This window comes from Sorghum bicolor, chromosome 5 (assembly GCF_000003195.3).
Source record: "Sorghum bicolor cultivar BTx623 chromosome 5, Sorghum_bicolor_NCBIv3, whole genome shotgun sequence".
Lineage (NCBI taxonomy): Eukaryota > Viridiplantae > Streptophyta > Magnoliopsida > Poales > Poaceae > Sorghum > Sorghum bicolor.
This window is the reverse complement of record NC_012874.2, coordinates 6,758,394-6,784,616: the sequence shown is the minus strand read 5'-3', so window position 1 is coordinate 6,784,616 and position 26,223 is coordinate 6,758,394. Positions and strand designations below refer to the sequence as shown.

The following is a 26,223-nucleotide window of genomic DNA, read 5'->3' as shown; positions in this document are numbered from 1 at the left end:
TTGTTCATGGAGTTGAAGCTTAAAAAAATAGCTTCACTAATAAAGTGGAGCCATGCCAAACAGAGCCTAAATCATGAAACTAAATTTCATATAATGTAACTAATTATATGCTAATTTGGTTTGTTCTTTTCTATATAATTTTGGTTAAATTTAGGACTTATATAGGGTAGCTTGTCATACAACCGCGTAGAACCAGCCGTCATGACGTCGGTGTAGAACTGCTGTAAAAGTGTACGTCCACCACAAATTCACAGCATGACATCGGCATCGGACGGCAACCGCCGGAAGAAGCTCGTCAGCGGCGACGGCCCCTTCCGCCGCAGCAGCGGAGGCCTCATGACGTAGACTCCGGTGACACACACCAGCGCCCTGAACGGCACCGCGTAGGTCACGACGGTGAGCGCGGCCACCGCCGCGAGCGCGATCACCGTGGCGCGGCCGTCCCTCCACTCCAGCACCGCGTGCACGCGCTCGCCCATCGAGGCGACGTCGCCGATGAGCATTTGAACGTTACCGGCCGTCCCCCGGAGTCGCCAGTACCACTCGCGGAGTGCCTCCGGCGGGGTCCCCGACGGCGACCCGGCGTCGAACTCCTCCTCGAACATGCCCTGGGGCACGCCGTCGCTGTAGTGCTCCATCTGCGCCGGCCCCGCCGGCCGCCGCCGCCAGAAGTTCCACGCGCCGACGGCGAACAGGTAGAGGAAGAAGGTCGGAAGGAGGAGGGACGGCATCCACGCCAGCACGAGGAACACGGCCGCGACGAGGACGGTGGTGACCGGGTTGTCCCAGTCGCGGACGCCCCGGAACCAGCGCGCGAACGCGGCGAGCGGCGCCACCACGTCGCGCAGGCGCGCGCACGTCGCGACCGACCTGCGCATGCTGTACGCGTAGCGCTCCGGCACGTCGTCGTGCCTCGGGTTGCCGAGGAGGTAGTGCACGGCGGCCGGGAGCAGCGGCGGCTCGGCGCGCGCCAGGCGGGACGCGACGACGTCCGCGGCGTGCCGCCGGAGCCTCGGGAGGAGGTGCGTCGGGATCGGCCTCGCGAAGTGCTGCTTCGGCAGCGGCGGCCGGAGGTACAGCGACATCATGTCGAGCCACGCCGTGTGCGTGAACCGGACGGCGAGGTGGAGCTCGCCGCACCGGAGGAGACCCGCCGTGGGGTGCACCACGAACAGGGAGTAGGGCTGCTCGTACGTGCGGCCGGAGCCCAGCGTGGAGACGCGGATCCGGACTTTGCCCAGCGGCGCGTCGGCGTCGGCGTCGGCGTCGGCGGAGAGCTGCCTGTTGTCGAAGACGGCGACGGTGAGCACGGTGCAGGGGTCGAACACGTCGAACGTGAACTGCTCCTGCCAGCTCGGCGACGCCGTGTCGAGGAGCGTGCGTGTCCGGATCCACTTGTGCCCGTACTTGGCGACGCAGTAGGCGTCGACGTCGACGGTCCCTCGCTTCGTTGACCGGAGGCCGGTTGCTCGCAGGACGGCGAGCTCGAGGACACCAATGGCCGGCGACCGGAGCGGCCGCGCCGATGGCTGGAAGTCGCTGGCGTACGACGTGACCTCGTCGAGGACGTGGTACGCCGCGTCGTAGTAGACGCGCAGCTGTATCTTGCTCCTGAACTCGTGCCGCCGTCCTGATCTGTCCCGGGCATCATCATCGCCACGACCACCGCCGGCGCCGCCGTTGGACGAACGCGGGAGCTCGAGGTCGTGCCATGACGGCGCCGGCGGCTTGATCTTCTTCTTGTCGAACTGCTGCACCTTGATGCTTCCCTTGGGGAAAGTGACCTCGCCCAGCAGCTCGTGCCGCTCCGGCGAGACGATGTCCATGACGGCGACCTCCAGGGGCTCGTCGAACGGCCACGCCGCGACGAGGAAGAAGTCCTCGTCCCACCTAGCGCTCGGCGACGCCCGGGTGTACCACCTCTGCGCGCCGAGCTGCACCCTCACGAACACGCTCATCCGGCGGCGGCGGTCAGGGTGGACCAGGTCGTGGGCGGCGATGACGTGGCACCGGAGGTAGCACAGCCGTGGCGCGAAGTAGCTCTTCGTCTGGGTGGCGGCCACGGCGGCCGGTGCCAGGTCGTGTGCGTCGGCGTGCAGTGCGCCGGCGAAGGCCTCGTCGGACTGCGACCCCTTCCAGGCGGCGACCATGACCTCGCCGCCCGTCCACTGGCCCTTGGCGCCCTTGAGCCCGTACCATTGTGGCGCCAGAGGGCGGTTCGGAGGAGCCAAGCTTGGGACCTCGGCGATGCTCAGGTGAGCTCTGCCGGCGATGCTGTCCCACACGATGAGGTTCTTGTCCTTGACGATCACCTCCACGCTGTCCGCCTGCAGCTGGTCCTTGGAGAAGGCGAACACCTGGTTCCACTCCGGTTCATGGTTCCCGACGAGATGACGTGTCGCCGACGAGTAGTTGCCTACACGGACCTCCACGTACGGGTCGATGCCGGAGAGGCCCCTGGCGCGCACTACGTTGACGTACAGGAACTCCAGCTTGTCAACCATGAGGTACTCCGCCGCCTTCTTGGTGGCCTTTGGGGCTGCGGTTGGCGGCGGCGGCGGCGGCGGTGGTGGCGGTGGAGGGAAGATCAGTGACCCCGTGCTGGACTGCGTGGGGATGGAGTTGAAGACATGCAGCGGCGGCGGCTCTTGCGCCGGTTGTTTCGTCTTCTTTTTCTTCTTGATCACCATTGCCGGAGATGATGAGTACGTGCTCGCGCCACCGACGACTGTCTCTGGACCGCCGGCGATGGAGGCGGTGTCGTTGAAGGTGGTTGTGGCATACGTGGTAGAGTAGGCATTGCCAGCGGCGGCGGCGGCGGCGGTGGGAGTAGCCGGCGGTCCGTACGGCGCCAGGTAGAGCCGGAGCGCGACCTCGCCGCGCGCCGGGGAGAAGAAGCTGGGCTTGTCGAGTGGGCAGCGCAGGAGGACGGCCTCGTCGGCGGACGGCGCGGCGGCCGCGCCGAACAGGCGGACGCGGCCGAGGCAGCTCTTGCGGCCGGAGCCGCGCCGGTGGTAGACCCCGACGTCGATGGAACGGTCCGAGAGCCGGGCGCCGCGGCCGGCGATCGTCGTCGCGTCGACTACGAACACGACCGTCTCGTTCCACGTCGGGCTGGCCTCGCCGGGCCTGACGCCGGTCGCGTGCCGCTGGCCGCCGAACGCGACCTGCACGAACGGGGTCACGCCGTGACGGCCGCGCCTCGCCGGCAGGTCGTGCGCGCCGATGACCTCGACCACCAGCTTCATGCTGTAGTGCACGACGACAGTAGGCTCGAAGCGTTTGGTCTGATGTCGAATGTTACCTACTTCAGGAAAGCAGTTTTTTGGTGTATATGCATGGGGAAATGTAGAATGCTGCAGACTTGCAGAGTCTACGCTTTCATGGCTTCTTCCGTGTCAATTCTATATCAAGTTGCAGTTAGAGTTCATAGCCTGATTAGGGAGGATCAGGGTGTCATTTTCTGATGCAAATTGATCGTGCAATTGCAATCCATTGGCTAAACATATGTCTGCGATAGCGAGACAAGCATAGTTGTATACTTGTGTATTGTCCATGTTGGCTAGATTGGAAATGGCGATGATGACAGGTAGGAGAATAGAAACGAAGCTATAGGCAAGTACAAGCTGAACCAAGAAACCCAGTTGATGATATAGAAAGAGTGAGGAAATTTAAGCCGAATCTGGTGTTCACTTATGCAATGCTAAACCAAGTCTTGTGACCGGGGCCAGGTCACCACCCATTGGTTTACGCTTGCCCGTGCGTGTAAGTGTGTGTTGTAAGCATGCATGCATGCATGCATGCATCATTTTGCGTTGTGACGTTGCAACCATGATATTTGCCCACATTTGTTTTACTCCGAATTCCTAAGCATAATCATTCGGTTAGTACGTACTCTCTTGGTTACAAACTATAAGTCTTGTTCCAAAATATATCTAGGTGCATAGCAAAAAATTATGTACTTTAAAAAACAGAAAAAACAAAATGACTTATAAGGTCTTGTTTAGTTTCTAAATTTTTTTTTTGGTTCGGAGCACTGTAGTACTTTCGTTTGTTTACGACATATTGTCCAATTATAGACTAATTAGGTTTAAAATATTCAGCTCATAATTTACAGACAAACTGTGTAATTAGTTTTTATTTTTTTTTACTATATTTAATGTTTCATACATGTGCCATAAGATTCAATGTATTTAGGTGAACTAAACAAGGCCTAACTTGAAATACAGCCAGAGAGGGAGTAGTTACTACCAAGCTTAAGCGTTTGCTGCATTGACTTGTCCACAGGACAAACATGCCTTTTTTTGTTCTTATAATATCAAAAAAAGGTGAGAATATTCTTGTGTAGTTGTGTTTGGTTTTCAAATTTGGCCGACAATGTCTCACATTCCAAATGACCTCACCCTCATTGGATTAAGCTCTCCATACATTAGGTCATCGTCCAGGAGTAAATAAACTCAGGCAGGGGCACAAACCAGGGATGTTGCTGCAAGTAATCTTCAAGGGCTACAAAAGATTCCTGTGGGACACAAGAGAAACATATAAACACATCGTTGACTGGGATATGCTCATATGCCCTGGTCTTCCAAAAGAAACAATATCTTTGCTTGCCGCAATGGATTTCTTGCGTATATCCTACATGGACAGTCAATTTGGCGAGAGCGACCTCATTGAGAACTCCAATTGGCTTTAAAACAATCACACAAAGATAACATCGACACATCATAAGAAATGGTTGGGAAGTAGTATATCCCTATTTTCTCTACACTGATGACTTCCAGCAAGTTACTGATCTTATGAACTTGACATCTGTTATACACTACACTAGCACCTGACTATACCCCAAAAATAAAACGACCAATAGTTAAATGAATGGCAATACTACAGCTCCTTGAAGCACTGTTGCGGTAGCGGATGTGCAATGTAGGAAACGTGCTACCAAAAGTATTTTTCTGAATTCAGTGTGCAAACTCTACAAAAATATTCCAGCTGTGGTGGACGCTACACAGCTGTGATTACAAGATTGAGAGTTCCTACCCAACACATCGAAGGCTTATACCCTTTAGTGTCAAACAAGTTGGGATAAGCTCGAAATTAAACATCATGCGAACCAAAGAGAACAAAAAAACTAGTACTAAAATGAAAACAATATATAGTCCAGGCATTAATGATACATTCTGTAGTAATAGAATTAGTACAATTGCTAGATCATGGCATATGGACAGGAGACAATTAGTTACTTCTGGCAGTGGAAGAAGAAATGGATGATCGCTGCAAAAGTGCCCAGTGCCCTTCACAAATACTGCCCCACAGTCAAACTAGACGTAGATAGGTCTACAATTGTCATTCGGTCTAGAATTCTGCAAACCAACCAAAGCAGCTGATACATGTGCTGAACTGCTGAAGTCTACTTCAAAATCTTCAATATACTTTCAAGTGCAACAACAAAAAATAAATCAAACACATTAAGATATACTTAACTTCAATATATTAGCCTACTTATACTACAAGGGGGATATGAAAACTGGATGTGGCAACTCATAAGAGGGGCAATTCTAGCCCGCTGGAATCTGCACGGCGGTAATATTCATCAATGTACTCCTACAATTGACCAAGAGAGGCCACACAAAAAGAACCTACATGTACTTTCCAGTACTCTGACTAATTCCCCAACTAATAGGTATACATTTATCAGGGCAGTTCCACACTTCCATGGCGGAAGATAGGCCAAAAAAAAGATTAAGAGTAACCGAAGGGAGAGCAACCTCCTGTGTAGTTTCAAAATTAATCAGAAGCTCAAGGTATTACTCTGCACCGTACTGTGACAAGACATGCTAACAGCCTCGACCAAGTTTAGTCGCATTTGATATTTCTGTAGATTCTCCTCACAAATAGAGTGGAGCCCAAATATCCAACAGCACCTACATGTACACATAGAAAGGTGTCAAAATAGGACTTGTGTAAGCTTGAAATGAAATGAAAAATAGTTTAAAAACTCACCGCAAAGTATTCCCAATCCAAGACAGAACATCAAGGTGTAACCAAAGTAAAAGCTTGTCTGGAAAAAGCCTGACATCTTTGTCTTCACATGATAATAGTATATAGAGTATAGATATACATACAAGGCGGTAGAAGCAGCAGAGAAGAATGATGTCCATTGCCAATGATAGTTCTCAGCATTCAACAAGAAATAAGTACCCACAATAGTGACACATATGGTAACTATTATGAGGATGACAAAGACCAGCAACATGAAACCATAGACGTAGTACACCTGCCAAGGCACCAAGTGATGGACTCAATATTCCTTGAAACTAAAAGAAACAAACTTTGCTGCTGTAACTAAGAAAATAGTGCAGATCATTCTAAATGCTGGTGACTGGAACTTGAGTACTTCCAATCAGTGGAACATTCACCAATATATTGTTTTTCTTTACCTTGTAGTTCCAGAAGGAAGTGAATACAAAGTACATCTCAATGAAGATGCTGCCGAAGGGGAGAAGTCCACCCATCAATGAAATAACAGAAGGTGTAAGGTACCACTTCTTCTCAGGAATAGGGCGTGGGATCGTTTTCACACGACATGGGTTGTTGGGAGCACCACTCCAATTCCTACCAACTACAGTCCCCAATAGAACCAACGGGAAGGAGATGAAAGCCCAAAGAACAAACATGACAACCATTGTGCCAAATGGTATAGCTGCTAATGATCGGTAGAAGATAGCAATAGTGTTTAACACCAATCCAATTGAGAAACACAAGAATGGAAAAAGTGATGCCGTAAGGACCATAGCCTTTATCCAGGTTTTGCCTGCCATATCATGAAGTAGCACATTCAGTGAGGTGAAGAACAATGTAACAGGAAATTTCAAATTCAAGAATCTATTTATTGGAGCCACATAACATGGGTAAGTATAACAGAGAACTTGAATAAAAAAAATGTGCAGAATCATACCACCATTCCTTGAATAGAGGCCACCACTAACATATCCAGAGATGAAAGATGTAAGAGCATAGCACACAATAAAGGTTGTGATGATAGCTCCTCGCCTGGTGAATAGAACAAAGTATTTTAGTTAGGGGCTTGAGCAGAAATGTTAATGGAAACTCATACAAGGTGAACAATATCATTTTTTATTAAAACTGAAGTTTGTACAAGTGCAGCGCCAAAGGACACTAGCTCAAGCGGTTATTGAACTCCGGCGGCACCCCCCAGGTCCTGAGTTCGACTCCCCGTGGGAGCGAATTTCAGGCTGGGGGTAAAAAAAATCCCCTTGTCTGCCCCATGTCCAAAGCCATTTCTGAAGTCCAGCCCAGTCTAACATGGGCTACGGACCGCTGGTATCAGTGGGGCGGAGGTTCGGGGTTTTCTTGACTTGCGTGAGAAGCCTTCTCTATCGCACAATGCCCAGGGGCCATCTTACCCCCCGCAGGTCAAGTTTTTTTTTTGTACAAGTGCGACACATCAGAGATTGTGATGATGGCTTCATATATCTGATAGATAGAGCATATATTCTAATCTCTAAGAATAGTTTTGAATCTACATTATTGATGTACTCACATAATGTTTAAAGCAGGATTCTAGTAATTTCTATGTTACAAACTTTTCATGCTCTCCAAGTCAGAACAATGGATGGGTTGTAAATTCCGGGTTGTTCGCTCATGCACATTACATCTCACGGAGCACTATTCCAGATGTCAATAGAAGGAATTTTTGCCAGATTATGCAAAAGCAACTATTTTATCTAAACATCCTACAGCGGTCATAAATCAAAATGAGACTCATAATCCACCAAAAAAATCAATTTGCCATTTTGTCTAAAGAAAGAGATGATTTATTTAAGCATAAAACAAGAACACCCATTGAAAGCTAAGCCATTCTTATTCATAATTTTCAGGTTCAGACAAATATATTGATTAGCCAAAAAAACACTTTAATCAATTAAACACCTGAATTTTGCACATCCAAGGCAGAAAAAAGGAAACAAAGAAAGCTGGTTATGAGCTTACCCAACATATAACATGCCAACAATGGCCAACACAATCACAAGCAGGATAAGAGCTGCTAGCTGAGTGCCAATACCAACAAGGGCAGAAAGAAACACCAGGCTGCGAGGAGGTCGGAACACATCACCATGGACAAGCTTCCACCCGGATTCCTCACTAACATCTCGCTCCTGAAAAAGGAAACCCATATCTTAATCCTGAACAATATTAGATTGCTGGCATGAAAATGATGGATGGATTTTTCTATAATAATCTCATAATGTTTGCCTAAAGGATTTTTCTATTTTAGAAATACCATATGATATTGATAAAATCAACTGAGAAAATATTAAGTTATATTAGCAGACAAAATGAGAAATATATAAGTACATTGATGTGCTAAAGATTCCTGGTTCAGAACTTACAAGTGATTCCAGATCGTCATCTTCACGAGCATATTTTGCATAATCATTTCTTAGTGTCCTCATCAATATCATTGACACTAAACCAGTCAAGAAAATAACCATCATGAATGAATTGAAGATGGAGAACCAATGAATCTGAACATGGAAAAAAAGAGTCAGCCATCATCAATGTCCACCTTTGTCAGAGTCAAGGAAATAAGACCAAAGTGTCCTTTTGAAATGGTCTTGGCTTTGGTGCAAGCAAGAATTACCTGGTGTTCAAAGAACGGGTAGTCTAAGTAAACCTCGAAACGCCGTGCAAATGCTACATTTGTTTGCACCCACTTGACTGAATATGTCATATCCAACTTTTTACCAGCTACAAGAAGCTTAGGTGACTCTTGCGTTAGATTCACATGAATTATCTGCAGAGGAAATGTAATTAGCCAACATATAGGTCTCAGCTAATCCTTTTAAGGTTACATACAATACATACCCTGTTACCATTGTATTTAACAACAATGTTCTTATGAGTGTAAAGGTAGTGCTTGTTCTCATTGTTTTTGTCAGTCTCCCCAACAAAACCTGCTCAGAGGGAAACTGGCTCCATTATTTCAAAAGAAAATAGAAAGAGTTTGTGCAACAGAAATGGACAGGTATAAAACCACCTACCCCACAATGGCAGATCATCTAGGTTATTGAACCACAGTAAGCATTGGGAAAAAATGTGGACACAAAGAATGTCAGAAACAAGATAAAGCATCCAAAAAATGTTGATCAGAATGAAACTAAATGAGGATTTTCCATACCTATGAAAAGCTCAAACCAATATGAGTTTTCAATGGCATTAGCAAATTGCTCAACCTTTTGAGCATCAAGTTCAATTGTGCAAATGGCCCCCTTGTCCACATTTTCTAGAACAAAAGAAACATTCAAACGAAAGGCCAATGAAATAAATCAATTCAGTCACAGGAACAAACACGCATCAATGCATGGTCCAAGAAATAAACAAACTTCAGGAGGATGTCAAGAGAAGGCAAGCATACTTATGAACTTTATATCGATCTGACTATCAATCAGCTCATTTCCACCAAGGACCTCTCCGAGACCACCCCATTTATGTGAAGGGTTTTCAGATGGTTGACAAAATGGGAGACTGTAATAGTTGTAAGTCTCTTGAGGGTTATTGTAAGGCCCAACCTTGTTTACCCATAGCTTAACTGGTTCTTCTGTTTTATACTGCACATAATAAGAAAAATAATTAGAAGCTGCAATGCTTTTAATAGGTGAAGGCATTCTCATCATAGTTAAATTCAGTGCAGGTAAATTTTGAAAAAATGGCAAAATTTTAGCTGGTTCTGGTTGTAGGAAACAATTTTTCTGAATACTGCAGCATCAAGGGTAACAGTGAAAGATATAGAAACAAAGTGATCATGACCACTAAATGTTTAATTTGAAACAGCCCCAACCATATCAGGAATAAGAACTCTGATATTTCTTAAGCCCAGGGATTCAATCTTCTAATCCTAATCATCAGAGACGTAGATATTTCATGGACTCTAACACAGAACAGCATCTTGTAGTCAGAAACAAAAGGGTAAGCAGTCTATGGCTAAAGCTGGGAAATCTTAATTCCATAATGCCTTTCAAATCCTCCTAGCCACTATCCTACTGCAATAATTCTCGCTAAGAAGAATGCCCATGTTGTGGCAATTCCACCCAGAAGGTAATGGGTTACTCCTACAGCACATCCTTGTATAATGCTCAAGGCTCTAGGCTGAGTAGCAGGAGCAACTTTTAATTTGTTATGAGCCCAAATGATAGATTCAATGAGTTCTTGCCAATAACCACAGCCGCTGAATAAAAACATTAAACTGAAAGCCCAGACAAAATGAGCGCCTAAGAAAAAAAGACCATATGCAGATAATGAAGAACCATAAGACTGAATTACTAGGGATGCCTGTGCCCACAAGAAATCTCGAAGCCAACCATTAATCGTAATGGAACTCTGCGCAAAGTTTCCCCCTGTGATATGAGTTACTATCCCCTGATCACTTATAGTACCCCAAACATCCGACTGCAATCTAATTCGCGATTTTGTAAGAATTGAGTTAGTCCAGTCTACTATTTCGTATACACGAAGAAGGTATGATAGGACAAGTGTAGGACTGATTCCCAATAATAGGTTAGATCGCAAGAATACCAATTCCTTTTATTCCAAGGCGAAGATTCAATCACTTAGCCAACATCAAGAAGTTATTGGCACCTTGTCATAATCCACATATTGTTTTACCTTACTAATCACAGTTTCTGTCTAATGACATCAAGGCCTGACTTTACATCACAGAGTACCAGTCACCATACAGATCAGAAGACACTCAAAGTAATTATTCTGATAAGTCCAAATGCAGTTACACTCAACATGAAACTAAAATAATGTCCAAAACAGAACTGCTACCCCCAGGAAATTGCTGCAAGGACCTGCCGATGTGCTAAAGCTCATCCCTTCTTAGCCAACTGTGTTAACAAAAAAATGAAAAATGAAGATGTATTCGTCTTTGAACTATCAAGTCTACAGCATGCTCAACTAGTAATTCTCCACGATGGAATCCCCACGATAACTACCAAATTAAAGTGTAGCATAACAACTGTAAGCCCGCGATGAAATGCGTGCATTGTGCCCTTTCGTAGACATGACATGCACCATCTAATAAGCAGGACCAAGAAAACATGCTTGCAATTGTAAGCGAACTAGCAAAGAGATGTCCCCTATATATATTTAATCTTACACGAGCCTACAATGATGCAACTAGAACCCAACTGTTTCTCAACGAGAATGGCAACACTATCTGAAAGTTTATTGCATATACGAACAAAAAGGAACAAACTTTTGTCTGAATGCGGCTGTCACAATTTCTTGCCCACACCTCCCCATAGCAACCATGATCAAAACAACCAGCTTCTGAAACAGTCCTCAAACCGTTATCTCGCTCATCATATCATAGCTCCAAACCAGTAAGCGCCCAGAATTTCGCCCCACGGAGCTACAGACCAAACCCGTCCCCCCGGAATTAAGCACGCGGTGCCCCCCAGCGGCACGCCGGCACGCGACGCCTAGATCCGGCGCGGCGCGGCGCCTCGACGGATCCAGCCAAGGGAAGGAATGTTCGGATCTAGGGTTGGGGTGAATGGGCGGGCACCTTGTGGTCGGCCTCCGAGGCGTACGCGAGGGGCGAGCGTGCGACGGCGAGGAGGAGGAGGAGGTGGACGGCCGCCTGGAGGAGCACGCCGCGGCGGAGCATCTCGTCGGCGGCGAGATCTGCGCGGTGCGAGGCGGCTGCGGGGGTGCCTCTCAGTCTCGAACGAGCACGAGCTGCCTCATACGGAGGAGGTAGGCAGAGGAGAGGTTTTTTTCCGCACAAGCCCTTGTGAAAATGTTGTTACTGTAATTCTGTATGCGAGAATGTTTAAGATGTGAGAAAAGAGTAATCACGAGGCAAACATGAGAAAAATCACGACAAAACAGTGTAAATGCAGCATAGGCCGTGCTTCATTATTCCTTCTTCCTGTGTGCTGAAGGTACCTCCTTCCATTTTTTATATGTCGTATTACTATTGTCATCTTATTATCTTAAGGCAATATTTATATCTTTGACTATACATTTAAAAATATACATATTTAGATTCACTATGAGAAATGATTCTATAGATATAATTCATATAATTGTATATTGTGAAACTATAAAAAATTTCAAATATATGATCACATATATTTGATGGGTACAAAACTAATGTGACATGTGAATCAACAGAGTAATACCGCACCTATTTACGGAATGCAAACCATTTACTCATGAGTCAACTTTGTATTTAGTATATTATTTAGAAAAAATATATAACATCTATTTTCAAGTAATCTAACAACTAATTGTTTTCATTGTACTCCCTCCGTCCCTAAATACTGCTATTTCTAGGAGAAAATTTTATCCACAAATACTGCTATTTCTACTAGCATACTCAGACCACCAGCCTATTTAATTTCTTCTTGGAACTTTTGTGGTCCACCAACCCATTTAATTTCTTCTAGGAAGTAGTACTTTGGCGCTTGGTAATTGTTTGAGTCTGTTTAGTTGGCATTAAATGCAGCTCGTTGGAACAAGAGAACCATGGCTTAATGTGCATGATTAAATGGTGGAACCCAAATTAATTGAGGGTAGAATGGTCTTTTGTTTGCCACACTAATCTGTCTGAAATCAGCTAGAAATAGCAGTATTTGGGGACGGAGGGAGTATCTACCATGTATTGATTATTTATTTGGCATGCTACAGATGGTAATGTTAGAAACATAGTTAGAGATGCATGAACTCAAAAATTTAGACGATTTTTTTGAAATGTTCGACGATTTAATAAGATAGTAAAATCATGCCCAATGCTCCACCCTGGAGTGCTGCCCCAACTTCCATCTATGCATATAGGGCCCAAATTATCAAGAATATTAGCCTTCCAGGGTTTCACATTCTCCTGCAATGGAAACAATGGCTTGCCCTAACAAAAAGTTGAAGTGGCACCATGTCGTTGTGTCGTGGCATGGAAGAGCATGAGTCTATTAGACAAAAAACTAAGAAACTTTGGAGAAAAGCTGAGCCACAATAATGATAGTGTTGGACCATAGTAGAGGGCAAAGTTGTACTTGCTCGAGAGGCTATTAGCCTTAACTCATTGTAGTGTACGCGGAGCACAACTTTGTGTTGAGGCTAACACTAGGTGCTGCATGCACTAGTGCTTCCCTAAGTCAGAGTGAAAGATGTTCATGATCAACACTATATAAAGCGTCTTTTTTATCACCATAGTTAGTTTTATGCATAACTTTTTTATGCAACGATGCAGTAAAATGACCTGATACATAAAAGATCTCTTATGCAGCCAACATATCATGTATCTGGTGGAGCATGTAACAGTCAAGGTTCGTTTAGCAATTAGCATCTATCATAATTTACTTATTCGTTTAAAACTGTAAGATGTTTTACTTTTCTCAAAATATTACTTTAACTATATATTAAGATATACTCCCTCGATTCCAAATTGTAAGTCATTCCAAGAATTTTGGAGAGTCAAAGCATTTTCATGTTTGACCAAATTTATAGAGAAAAAATACTAAGATTTGTAACATAAAGTGAGTATATTATGAAAATATAATTAAAAAAAAATCTAATGATACTTAGTTGATATCATAATAATAATTATTTTATCATATAAATTTGGTCAAATTTAAAAAAGTTTGACTCTCCAAGATTTTTGGAATGACTTACAATTTGGGATGGAGGGAGTAATATATATGTAAAACATCTTGTAATCTATAACGGAGAGGGTAATAGATATTTCAGTAAACACGTCGAATACTTTGAATGTGGAAGAAGAATATTTTAGCTTCTCTCGAGAAAAAAAAAAGAGAAAAGTCCGACTGAGAGCCCTTTATACGAGGATAAATTTGTAAAATACATCTTTGCCTGCAAACGCAAAAAGCAAAACCCCTCGAACCATCAGCCTGACACCGAAACCCCCCGCCGCGTTGTTTGCGCGCCATCGCTGAGAGACTCCGCTCCCATTTCCCAACGAGAATCAAACACCACGCAGCAAAACCTCCGCTCCCATTTGAAAATCCTCCAGCTCGCGGGGCTTCCCACCGGCGCGGCCGCGCCGGAGAGGCCCGATCGCCGTCTCGCCGCCGGCGGGGGCAGGGTCGTGGGAGCCGCCGCCGGGCGCGGCGGGCGCTTCTCCGATGAGGCATCCACCACTCCTAGCTCGGTGAGGCGCTCGTGCTCCCCGTAGAGTTGTTCCGCATTTCGTCTAGCTAGGGTTTATTTATGCGCGCCGGTGCTAGCCGTTGCTGCCCTTAAGGTGATCGATTCAGTTTCCGTGGGGACGAATTTGTTGGTCTGGGGTTAAATTTGGTCGGTGGAACTTGTGGACGAACGGATCAATCGAGGAGTGAGGAGTCGGGAATTCAAAAATACTACTACAAGTCTACAAATCAAACAAGATAAATAAATTATGTACTGTACGGTGCACCAGCGGAGCAGCTCATGTGTGTGTTTTTCCTGAAGGGTTCGGGTCAGTCAGAGACTAGTGATGCTCGCTGACTGAAGCTGAATGGTTCTCATAAGTGGCCAATTGATGTTCTGGCCTCAGTAGGATTAGTGAATTCCTGCATAATCATGATCTTAGCTGCCTGATCCTGCGATCAGATGGCCTGTATTAGGGACCGCAGTCTGGTTTCAACCATGGAACCATGGAAAGCTGCACTTGTGATACTGCTAGTTCTTGCGATCTGTACCTTTGTTCGCCAACCTAAGTGGGAATGTCAACCCATGCCCCACCCAATACATTATTGTTGTTTACCTTGGTATTTTCTACTTTCTGTCATGGTTTAGTTACTCAAGCCATGAGATGATATTGATATCCCTGCAAATGCTAATGTAGATGATGTATTCTACCCCGAAGTAGTATCTGGATATAGTTCCTACGAGCTTTGCAGGACTGCATAATATGGTGTGGACAAGTTATTGAGTATTTGCAAAAAAAAAAAAAAAAGAGAAAGAAAGAAAAGAAGACATATGTTGAATTGGACATTGTTATATCCTATTTGGAAAAACGGGGAAAGGACACAGAGGTTTATTTTAGGATACAACAAAAATATGCTCTGTAATATTTGTGAGGTAAACAAAGGCAACTAGAGCCCTTACCCTTTGTATTTTCTGTGCTTTGAAATGAATCCAGTGAGGGATGCGTATCTGGAGAAACAAAGCATATGGCGAATTCAATTGTTATTTGTGAAGCTCCTGCATTCCAAGCAGGGCCTGAATGGGATTTCCATTTTAGCAGTATTTAGATTTTTTTATGACAACATGATATTCATATAGGCTTGATTGGTTGATCCGTGCAATGTTCTTTTAGTTGACCTGGTTTCTATTCTACCAATAATTCTGCTTGTCCTGAACCTGACGAAAAGTCCATATTCAAACCATCAGATTTGCTTCAACATAAACATTTATTCTCAAAACGATGAAATAAATCTGAGCATGGCTTTTTTAAAAAAGAAACATCATCTATCAAACAGGAAGGAGAGCTATCTGTCATTATATTAAGAAGAAAATGGATTAGAACCAAGGAACAAAATAATCTAATTTGCAGTTGATTCTACATCTAATTCAATCATGTTACTGTAGTTCTATGATCTACGTAGGTACTGTGCATGTGCAGATGTCAGCAAAGCTCAAGGTTGGACCAGTCAATTAATTTTGCAGCCACAAACAGAAATGTGTCAATAACAACATATATGGCCTATCACTGGTGGGCATTGGAGTATTGGGCTCACGATAAGTCATCTGCTTACCTAAGAACGGTTGCTAAGGCAGTTTTGGTTCTGGTATGCAATCAACCAGATATATATGTGATTGTGGATGACCGTTGTTCCCTCAATGAACTCCAGTGTATTTATTCTTGGGTTGAAATCTGTATTATATGTATTGAAATGATTTCTTTATAATCATTCACAACTCTGATGTTTTTTTTTCAAATCCAATAGACTATGTATCACTCTGGTCTTTTTTTTTGAAACTATTTTTGCTCTCTGCTATTATATGATCAAATGATGCTATAGATTTCAGGCCCATGGCCCGATACTGGCCTTTTTAGTAATTGCTTCCTTCTAAATGCTTAAGCAACAATTTGGTCCATGTCAATGCACTTTCCATTAACTGGCCACCAAGCCCATTCAGAAATTCAGTACATTTCATTTCTATAAACATTTAGCCAAGCACTCCATGCCTTCAACTTTATCCCATGTAATGATTTAGCTTGTGTCATGAATAAGGTAATAGAAGTCATATCTTGTTGTTTAAGACTTATCATCAAAATCATGCTTGTTCTTAGGATGACATCTTCAAATGATACATTCACCTTCTTGGAAATCTGTTTACTTTTCTTTAGCTACACATGGCATCATCTTTCTGCAGCTGATTGGTATTATTGAGTTCATTTAAACTCAAACCTTTCTGCATAAGCTTCTGTCCCAACAAGCATCTATCTCTGACACACTTTTGTTTTGCATTAACAAGCCAAATTGCCAAATGCGTACATCACTCACTGTAAAGGCCTATCCTGAATCCTCGAGTAGGGCAATAAGCTCTTCTTCTGAATAATGCCAATATGCTATACAGGCTTTTGGTTAGCTCGCCAGCACAAGTTATGCTATATCTTACATGCTGTTTTTTTCTCTTTATCTTGCATTATGAATGACTATATTAATTAATTATATGGTATGCTTGAAAATGGAACAACAGAAATGTAACGGATAAGTTTGTTTTTTCCTAAAATGTTCTTGACTATCTCCTGGAAATGGGAGTTGGACAGGGACAGTGGTTCAATGAATTATCACCCCAGAGGTTCTAGTAGTGATGTCATTCCAGAAAATATGAAAGAATACCTCTTGTTATCTGCATGTTAGGTGGCCTAGCCGCCCGGGTGATGAAATGACAAAGATCTATAGAACCTTCCAATCCATCGAGCCTACCATATCATCACGCCTTTATCAACTGGAGTGGCCTGGTGGGTGCGCTGGATGTTTTAGTATCTTTTTACTCACTTCTCTTGTTAGGTGCTGGTTCTGATGCAATGACAAAGATTTGAAGTATGTTTTGCACCTGACCTACTTCATTCTAGAAGGGGTCATTGCATTCGTTATCATTGATATTACTGATAAATCACTTACACCATCTTTCAGTTGCTGAAACGGTGGTGTTAGGTAAAGCTATCCAGGCTTGGCATCATATCCGCATGCATCCACAATATCCCACCCACTTCATTTTTCTTTATTTTTTATGTTTTGTTTTGTGGAGTCCTTCTCATAGTCATAGGTAGAACCTTCACTAGACCTAACTCATCCTAAGTATTATGAATGTCAAAACATCTTTAGTTCTTTACATCTTTTTCTTCTCTTTTTCTTTGAAAAGAATATTTATCCAAAAGCTTATGTGACTTTCATTTTCATCTGGAAAAGGTAGTTGTGCACTTATCTGCTCCGCTCATGTCATGTGTGCTGCATGTCGGAAAAGATTGAGAAGCAATTTGGCATGCAGTCAAACCGGCTGCGCATTTTGCCTTGTCGATTGGGGAGAATCTCACCAGTGGTTCTGGTGCTCCATAATGGAGTGAGTACCTATGCCAGGTCTTTAGAGAGGCGATGAATAAAGTTGCATTTTGACTTTAGGAGAAAACAACCTGCTGCACATGTGCTCAATGTACTGCCTAGCTTGTTCTTTACATGTTCTGCTGCTTTAGCTGCAGTACTAGTTCATTGAAGCTACCTTTTGTTGCGAGACTACTGGAGCTCAACAGTCAACAGTTGCACAAAAAGTAACTTGTTAGTTGTTACACTCTGCTAGTGGCAATACATCATGGCATACACTATTCTGTTAACACAAATGGAGGTCATTGTGACAAGTCTTCATCGCCGGGGGCCACTAAAACAAAAGTTGTAAAGCTAAGATCAACCGCAATGGGTTGGTGGGTGGGGTTGCTGTCAGTGCAGACAAGAATATGTGTGGATAGATTAGAGTTATTTTTGCAATATAAGTATTCTGACGACTAGATATGCATTTTTATCACTGAACTGTTTTCAGCAGAATCATTAAGCTCACACACTTCCTTTTGTTTCTTTTTGCAAAGATAAGTGCATCTGATGTATTCTTGATGTGATTTGGAGGTAGTGCAAAAGGGTTTATGATGTCTTAATCTTAGCATTTTTGTTGGGCCTTCCTTGCTATGCAGATTACTGTGACCTGTATTATGTGTGATCTGGCAGTTTCCGTGGTTGCCTTTTTCACAACATACATCAGAGTTTACCGAATGGTCCTGAACAGCTTGAATGAAGAATCATGACTTGATAATACCTGCAGCTATTACTATTTCATTTACTTCGGCCATAGTCTTGGAAAGCTGCTGTAAGGTATTGTTTTCTTAGCAATTTTCAACTTCCAAGCTACCTTTAAGAAAGTGACACACTGAACAAGACTATTTATGCAATCATAACTTTATGGTTTACATGTGGTCTTTGCAGGTTACATACTCCAGTATGCCAATATGTAAGGATGTATTCATGTTGCTGGACTGTCTCCCCCTACTCAAAGCACGCATGGGTGTCATCTGCATAACCAGGTGTGTACACAGCACACTCTCATTTAGATACATGGGCAAGATGACCAAGCTCTTAATTAAGTGAGATTGAGCATGTGATGTTTGGATGATTAGGCAGAAAGATAAGATTGCTTTATTATCAAACAAAAAAGACCAACATATTCGCCACCAGTTACAAATCACTGGATAGATATCGTACCACGCGATGTGGGTGACAAGATCTTAGATGATGTGTACCAAGGTTTAGCGACCTCGATCCTGACCGTTTAACAATCGTTGGGCGGGCCAGGCCGGGTGATCCGAAACCGTGTAACTTAACCGAAAAGGTTGCATATTGGAGTTCCACTAAAGTCAGTAATAAATAGGGTGTTGGATTTTTGTTGCCTTGGGCTAATTAAGACTACGAAAATGGCCGGCCGGCTGATATCACTTTCAACTTTTCCTGGACTGTAGCAGCAGCTGGTCCTTTTTTTCTTGAAAAAAAAAATTAGGTGACCCGCAATATTAGCTGCCTTTCCGGATCCATTGCCGCTCAGCTAGTAGATCACTGATAGAGATACTAGCTTGCAAACAGATGCTGCATCCACTGACCAATTGGCTTCTAGAAGGTGAGCCCCAGCAACAACAGAGAGAGCGCTTTTTCCCAAATTAATACCATAAAAAAAACTTGCTGAGCCATTGGAAAATGATGTTTGAAAAGGATGGTTGAGGTCGGAGATGAGATGGTGGGAGCAATTGGCAACTGAGGGGTGCACGCAGGAGCACAGCACAGGCCCGGGGATTCGGCTGTGGCTGCTGCTGTCTTTTGGGGGTGATGTCATGTGGCCTACCAACTACCAACGACCAACTACCACTGCCCGCCCCAAGTTTTCCCTCCCCTTGCCTTGAAAACCTTAGCGCTGGAGTATTATTCTCCACTCCTGCTGCCCTCTCCCTGGCCATCCATTGCTACAGCCATCATCTCCGACCTGGTGGTGGTATTCTGCGCACCGGCCAGGAAGATTCGGAATTCTTTTTTCTTCTTCTTTTTTTGCAAGTGAGTTGAATATTATGATCATTTTGAGTGGTCGACAAGGCATATTGATGCAAATTCAGAAGGAAAGAACGACCGTAAACGCGACGTCCGTGATCACCGGATCATCTGATCTGGAATGATTCAAGTGCCATGGGTGGTACTTGCTCATAGGCGTAGGGCATTGTTGTGGTTTAAATTCGCGCCTATCCTGGAGGAACATAGTGAATCATCATCCGCTAAGAATATGGATGGATGAATGGATGGATCATGGATGGAGGTCCACACTTGGTTGAGCCACTGTGACTGTGGGTCAGTCAGCACAAGGGGGAAAGAGGGAATAATGCCTCATAGGCTCATACATGGGTGCAGTTGTTTTGTCATTCGTGTCCTTTTTGGTGAATATATTTGCGCCACCACCGCAACCATGCACCGATCAGATGGTCAAATGGGGGAGGAACTTTTGCAGTCACAGAGATTCCTTGCCACTTTTTATTTTCTTTTCTCATTTGCATTTTGCTCCTCCGTGGTTCACTGCTCGTTAGAAAGTTTTTGCATAGGGTCCTGCCGTGCCGGCCAACCTGTAAAATATTTCATCTTTTCAGTAGATCACAGGTCATTGTACACTTACAGTGAGTCAGCAATCTTATGCATGAATGAGGAGGCATTGGGTGGAAGGTTCATGTCACTAGCATGGTTCTTTCCTGCCAGGAAACTTACTTTTCCAAGAATTGGACAACTTTTAACCCCAAGCCAAGGTAATTATTGGATCGCTCGATCAAAGTCCTCCCCAGTTCAAATTGTGGAAAACTTTTAGCAGCTGTCAGTTCAAAAGATATAAATTTTCAGACATGTCTCGAGAAATCTGTAGATATCTTACTTACAAAATGCCATATGTTGCTACCGGACTCACTCTCTTTTGGCTACATCAAGGGCATGCGATTTGACTAGACAAGATGGGCCAGTTCTTGTTTCCCACAGGAGTGTTTTTTTGTGTGATTGAAGTCATTAGCTTTGGCATCGTTCAAATGAACAGGCTTTCTTGTACAGGTAGCATCAACTACTAGTACTCGACTGGGTGTCCCAATTTTAAATTGCTCCCATTTAGACATTACTATTACTATATTAGGGAGATCCAGTATCATGTATGAGCATGTGTCTTCAAATCCAGTGATATACCTTAACTATACAGAAAAAAACATTGAGAGCTCAGGAGGGAATAGTTTTCTCAAGGACACCACGGCAGAGTCCTTCAATACACAGGTATCACGTGCATTCCTACACGGTGCTGAGATCTGTCATCTGTGTACTAGTTATGATGCTTTTTTTTGGAAAATTTGTACTTATGATACTGACTGCTGCATAATTTATTCTGCTCTGGGTGAAAGACTAACGTTGGCAGTTACAGTACTTGCTTCAGTTTAGTCCTTCATCATATCACAACTTCATACTGAGGCTACACCTGGAGAAAAATGAGGTATGTAGTATCTCACAGGACATGTTGATTTGCAGACTTAATACATACATATATAGTATATACGACTATCTCATTCATGATTCATCCGATCTCTCCAGTGATTCGTTACTAATATTAATAACCCAATTGGTATGCATCAACTTGAATGCTAAGTTTATTAGTTAACATTAGCTGACGTTTAGGACAAATAGAAATGTACTAAAATAGTTCATTTCCTTTATACTAAATGCCAGCATAAAAAACAACTGTATAATAAAATCAGAGCACTACATTCTCACATAAAAAACAGAGCACCGCATAGTATATTACCAGAATAGTAGTTTCCTAGCAAAGAATTCTCCTACCTGCTCATATTATGTCACCAAGGGATTCAGATATTGCAAATCTTGGAAAATATGGGTAGAGTGACATTTAGCAGCTAAGTAAGAATTAACATCATCGGTTTTTTTAACTGATGATGTGCCTTGCTTATATTACAAGATAAGTAGAGAATCATGCTGCGTCATATGAGGAAAAAAAACAGAAGGCCTGGAATTTTACATTTGCCGCGGCACTTTGTAATAATTTATTTACTAACAGGTGTCGCCTTTCATTCGATCCGAGACATGATCGAGAGTCCAAAGAATATAATCTTTGGCTTCAATTATTAGCATGATTGAGTAGAACAGTAACATCCATTTTCTTTTAATTACTTTGTTCAAGAAAGTATTACTAGTACATTATTTCAACTCTTTCTCTTTACCAGCAATGCTTACATGCCTCCTATCCTCCTGAAGCGAAAGAGGGGGGTTAGTCAGCCTGCAGAGCATCCATTAGCAATGATAACTGTAGTCGCTACAGGAGTCATGCATATATGCATGCATGCACAGCTCTCCATCTGTGGAAGTTCCTCCTGCCTGACAGCCTGAGGAAAGAGGTTTCGTTAGAACCCCACCACCCAGAGAATAGAGAGGTTACCCCAGAAGACCACTGCTAGCTAGCTGCTGTGCTTAAACTGAGGAAGATCACCATTGCTGGCCCCCACTCTGCTGCCTCTTGCTTGGATCCTGTCCTGCTGCTGCTGCTACTACTACCTGCCAATGAGACCACCAACCACCACCGTCCCCTGCTCCGACCAGTTAGGTCATTAATAAGAAACCAAACAAAAGCTGGCCCCCAATCCATGCCGCTCCTCCGTGGCACTTTGCATTCACATCCCTTCCGCCCCTTGTACCTACCAACCTACCTACCAAACCAACCAGTGCCCAATGGAAGGGCATCTCACTCCTCACATGCTCCCAACTGACCTGGCCAGTGGGAATGCAGTGGCCATGGCCAGCTCCCTCTCCATCGCCCTGTTTAGATTGGAGATGAAAATTTTTTGAGCGTCACATAGGATGTGTCGGAAGGATGTCGGGAGGGATTTTTAGAAACTAATAAAAAAACAAATTACATAGCTCGTCAAGAAACTGCAAGACAAATATATTAAGCATAATTAATCTATCATTAGCACATGTAGGTTACTGTAGCACTTAAGGCTAATCATAGAGTAATTAGACTTAAAAGATTCGTCTCGCGATTTTCAATCAAACTGTGTAATTAGTTTATTTTTTTTATGTACATTTAATGTTCCATGCATGTGTCCAAAGATTCAATGGGATGGATGAAAAAATTTTGGTTGGGGAACTAAACAGGGCCCCAGTTCCCCTCCCTCTACAAAAGACAGGCTTTTTTGTGCCAAAAACCGGCACCCAGCTTTTCTGTTTCTGAGCTCAGCACCGTCCGTCCAAGTGGTCATGTGTAGTCTGCAGACATTCAGGAACCTGGCTTGTCCATAACCATAACCACCAGCGCACACCACCATCCACTACTTCCAGCATCTGCATCTCTCATCAGCTCTCTCATCAGCAAGGCAGCAGCCATGCATGACTATCTGATGCGTTTTGCAATGCCTTTTGTACTACTGTTTCCACTCAAGCACATCTCTACTCTACGTGCTTGTTTAGTTCTGAAAACCATTTGGTTTTTGAGAGGCCTATGGTGATGAAAGATCATAAAACTAGACACCTGGAGCTGGAGTAATTCTCTTGAGTTAAACAACTGCATGTCCAGTTTTAAAGACCGAGAAGTTGGTAGGTAGAGCAGCACAACTGCAAAAGTCATGAACTTGATGCATGCTACTACTCCTACCAACTACAGTACTCTATGCATGATTTGTTGAGGAGAGGCAAGGCATTAGGTTAGTTTTAGGCATGGCATGATCACTTTGTCCGAGGCCGGCCAGCTGAACCAGAAACGACAAGACAAGAGCACATCTCCTCCTCATAACCCATGATGCATGTTTTACAAAGAGAGCTGCTAAAGCCTAAGCATGTGTGGCTTTTTACTACTAGTACTCCAGTAGTTAACTAAAAGTATCTGCCCTGCGTAAATAACCCTCCCACTTATGTCACTGTCTCACTCACTGATCACTCTTCCTGTCTTAACACTATTGGCCTCTGTAGCATGGCGTCGCCGCCGCCGCTGCCTGTAAAAAACTCCGAGCCCATTGCTGGGACTGGGAGGAGGACCCGACGCCGCCGTTGCCGCCGCAGGCGCACTCGACGCCCGGCCGGTACCCGAGGCTGTTGAGGCACAGGCACACCGCCGCCGCCGCATTGGTGCCGCCCGCCGCCGATGCCGCCGCTGTCTCCTCCTCCTGCTTCATCATCATCATCATCAGTGGCGACTTGATGCTGCCGCTTTCCTCCTCCGGCGGCTGGTAAGCAGACAGACTGATGGACAGGTTGAGGTCGATGTCCAGGTGGCGCCTTGGCGGCGGCGGCGGTGTCGGCGTGGAGGACCGCGGCTCGTCGTCGCTGCTACGGCTCGTGCAGGCGGCCTCCGGCGAGTTGGAGATGACGTCCTGCTGCTGCGGAGCCTGGTGCTGCTGCTGGTGGTGGCGGTGGTGGTGCGGATGGCCCACCGTGCCAACGCCGGCCGCGGCTGCCTGCATCTGTTGCTCCAGCTGGTAATGCTGCTGCCCCGCGGGCGCGCCAGAGGCGGCGGCGAGAGGGCGGTGGGTCTGCGGGTCCGTGCCCCGAGCCAGGAGCTTCCGCTTGATGTGCGTGTTCCAGTAGTTCTTGATCTCGTTGTCCGTCCTGCCCGGCAGTCTCCCGGCGATGAGCGACCACCTGCGTCGGCGATACACGATCAGAGACTGTACGTTGTTTGAAATGCTCCATTTTTTTTGCAGCTGCAGGGAAGCAGAGGCAGCTTATTATTACTTGTTGCCGAAGAGCTCGTGGAACTTGATGATGAGCTCGTCTTCCTCCTCGGTGAAGTTGCCGCGCTTGAGGTCCGGGCGGAGGTAGTTGATCCACCGCAGCCGGCAGCTCTTCCCGCACCGCAGCAGCCCTGCACAGCACATCCCGTCCGCCGCCGTAAGTACTCCTCCTCCTCCCAGTTTCCATTCCCTCATCGATGTTGCAATAATAGAAGAAGAAAAAAAAAAGAAAGGGAAATCTTGATGATCCGCATCGTACGCACGCACCTGCGGCTTTTGGGAGCGATCTCCAGCAGCCCTCGCCGTGGGCCTTGATGTAGGCGATGAGGCGCTGGTCCTCCTCCTTGGTCCACGCGCCCTTGTTGGTGTGCGCCTGCTCGCAGCACGGGGACCTCCCCATGCCGCCCGCCCTGACCTGCCCTGCCCGGCAGAGATCGACGCGCGCGACAGCCACGCACGCACAGATCGATTCGCTCGATCCGCCGCTCCTCCCGTCGTCGTCGTCGCCGCCGCCGAGTGGGAGTCGGAGGAACAAAGAAGGGCGTGCTTCCGGAGTGCCGGCGATGGACTGGTGGCGTGGTGTGTCTGCAGCCAAGCAGCCGGCGCGAGCCTTGTTTCGTGGAATGAACAACGGAAGGCAGGGGAGCCGGGGGGGGGAGTGGTGGTTGGTTTTATACGAGGAGGAGGTGGTGGAGGAGGAGGGTGAGGGGCCCCATTGACCCGGATCCCTCCCTGTGTGTCTGTGGCCAGGCCCGTGCTCCATGCATTTGACCGAGTAGGTGTGGTGTGAAGTGTGATGGGGGTGGGAGGTGGGTGGGGCCCCGCCGGGGGCGAGTGGTTGGTTGGCTGGCTGCAAAAAAGCCGCTGGGGGAGGGAGAGGAGGAGGGGAAGGAGGAGCGCTGCCTGGATTTGGTAGGTAGGTGCGCTTCACTTGAGTACCCTTTGTCCTATTCCCTTTCTGGTTTCACTTCTTTCTTTCTTTTTTTTTCTTTTTGCCCATTTGATGATCGCTTTCTTTTCTCTCCTCCTCCTCCTCCTCCTCCTCCCATGCTGCTTTTGTTTTGTTTTTAATATTTTTCAGTTTGTTTTTTTTTTGGGGGGGGGGGGGAGCTTGCTACCTGTACTCCGCGACTGTACCCAGCTGCTGATAGATGCTTGGGTCATGTATCATCTAGACAGCTAGGCTACTAGGCCTAGCTCACCTAATAGGACCAAGCGATGGAGAAGGGTATGACGTGTTGGGTAGAGAGACGTATGCGGATACGGTCATATATATAGCTAACCAAGTGGTAACTCCATGTAACCATGCTAAAAGTGACTCATAGTGAACCAAACAAATATCTTAGGCTATGGAAGTGCAAAACATACCCCGCAGACAGGCTCTTGGAAACGTGACGATCGACTGTTTCTGCCGGGATTAGCTCACCTATTGAGAGCAAGCGATGGAGCAGCGCCTCGCGCGTGAGATAGAGACGTAGATGTGGTCATATACAGCTAACCAAATGGCAACTCCATGGCTTCGAGAAAGCGTGACAATCAACAGTTTCTGCTAGGCCTAGCTCGCCCGATGGAACCGAGCGATGGAGCAGCACATGGCACGTGAGATAGAGAGACGTAGATACAGTCATATACAGCTAACCAAATGGTAATTCCACGTAGCTATGTTGAAATAATGACTCACAATGAACCAAACAACTACTTAGGCTACGGAAGTATAAAACGTCCCTACGACTAGGCTTCGAGAAAACGTGACAATCAACAATTTCTACTAGGCCTAGTTCACCCGATGGGACCAAGCAATGGAGCAGTGCATGACGCGTTAGATATAGAGAATATGTGGATACGATCATATACAGCTAACTTTGAAATGACTCATAGTGAACTAAACAACAGCTTAGGCTACAAAA

General features: G+C 45.4%; 3 protein-coding genes and 2 long non-coding RNA genes across 8 annotated transcripts; 2 read left to right on the top strand and 3 right to left on the bottom strand.

Annotated features, from left to right (window-relative positions):
* LOC110435852 (FT-interacting protein 1-like) lies at positions 249-3,248 on the bottom strand. The gene has a single exon (XM_021461927.1). It carries the CDS (start codon positions 3,246-3,248, stop codon positions 249-251), a length of 3,000 nt encoding a protein of 999 aa, XP_021317602.1.
* Positions 5,122-11,842, bottom strand: LOC8072766 (transmembrane 9 superfamily member 1). The gene is made up of 12 exons (XM_002449062.2): positions 11,591-11,842; positions 9,437-9,629; positions 9,200-9,304; positions 9,063-9,080; positions 8,887-8,975; positions 8,663-8,815; positions 8,412-8,546; positions 8,011-8,177; positions 6,956-7,050; positions 6,438-6,811; positions 6,001-6,274; positions 5,122-5,921 (listed from the first exon to the last, which is right to left on the bottom strand). The coding sequence occupies exons 1-12, from the start codon at positions 11,690-11,692 to the stop codon at positions 5,854-5,856; spliced, it is 1,773 nt and encodes a 590-aa protein (XP_002449107.1). The 5' UTR covers positions 11,693-11,842; the 3' UTR covers positions 5,122-5,853.
* Positions 13,866-15,945, top strand: LOC110435741. Its single transcript, XR_002453595.1, has 2 exons — positions 13,866-14,194; positions 14,870-15,945. It is a non-coding gene; the product is annotated as an uncharacterized LOC110435741 (long non-coding RNA).
* Positions 17,541-21,800, top strand: LOC110435560. 4 transcript variants are annotated; one of them, XR_002453298.1, is made up of 4 exons: positions 17,541-18,395; positions 18,507-18,604; positions 20,201-20,353; positions 20,529-21,800. It is a non-coding gene; the product is annotated as an uncharacterized LOC110435560 (long non-coding RNA). The 4 variants fall into 4 exon arrangements; XR_002453297.1 differs by having other exon boundaries at positions 20,201-20,645; positions 20,788-21,800; XR_002453299.1 differs by having other exon boundaries at positions 20,201-20,858; positions 21,004-21,800.
* Positions 23,337-25,007, bottom strand: LOC8072765 (myb-related protein Zm38). The gene is made up of 3 exons (XM_021460775.1): positions 24,584-25,007; positions 24,318-24,447; positions 23,337-24,224 (listed from the first exon to the last, which is right to left on the bottom strand). Exons 1-3 carry the CDS (start codon positions 24,714-24,716, stop codon positions 23,540-23,542), a joined length of 948 nt encoding a protein of 315 aa, XP_021316450.1. The 5' UTR covers positions 24,717-25,007; the 3' UTR covers positions 23,337-23,539.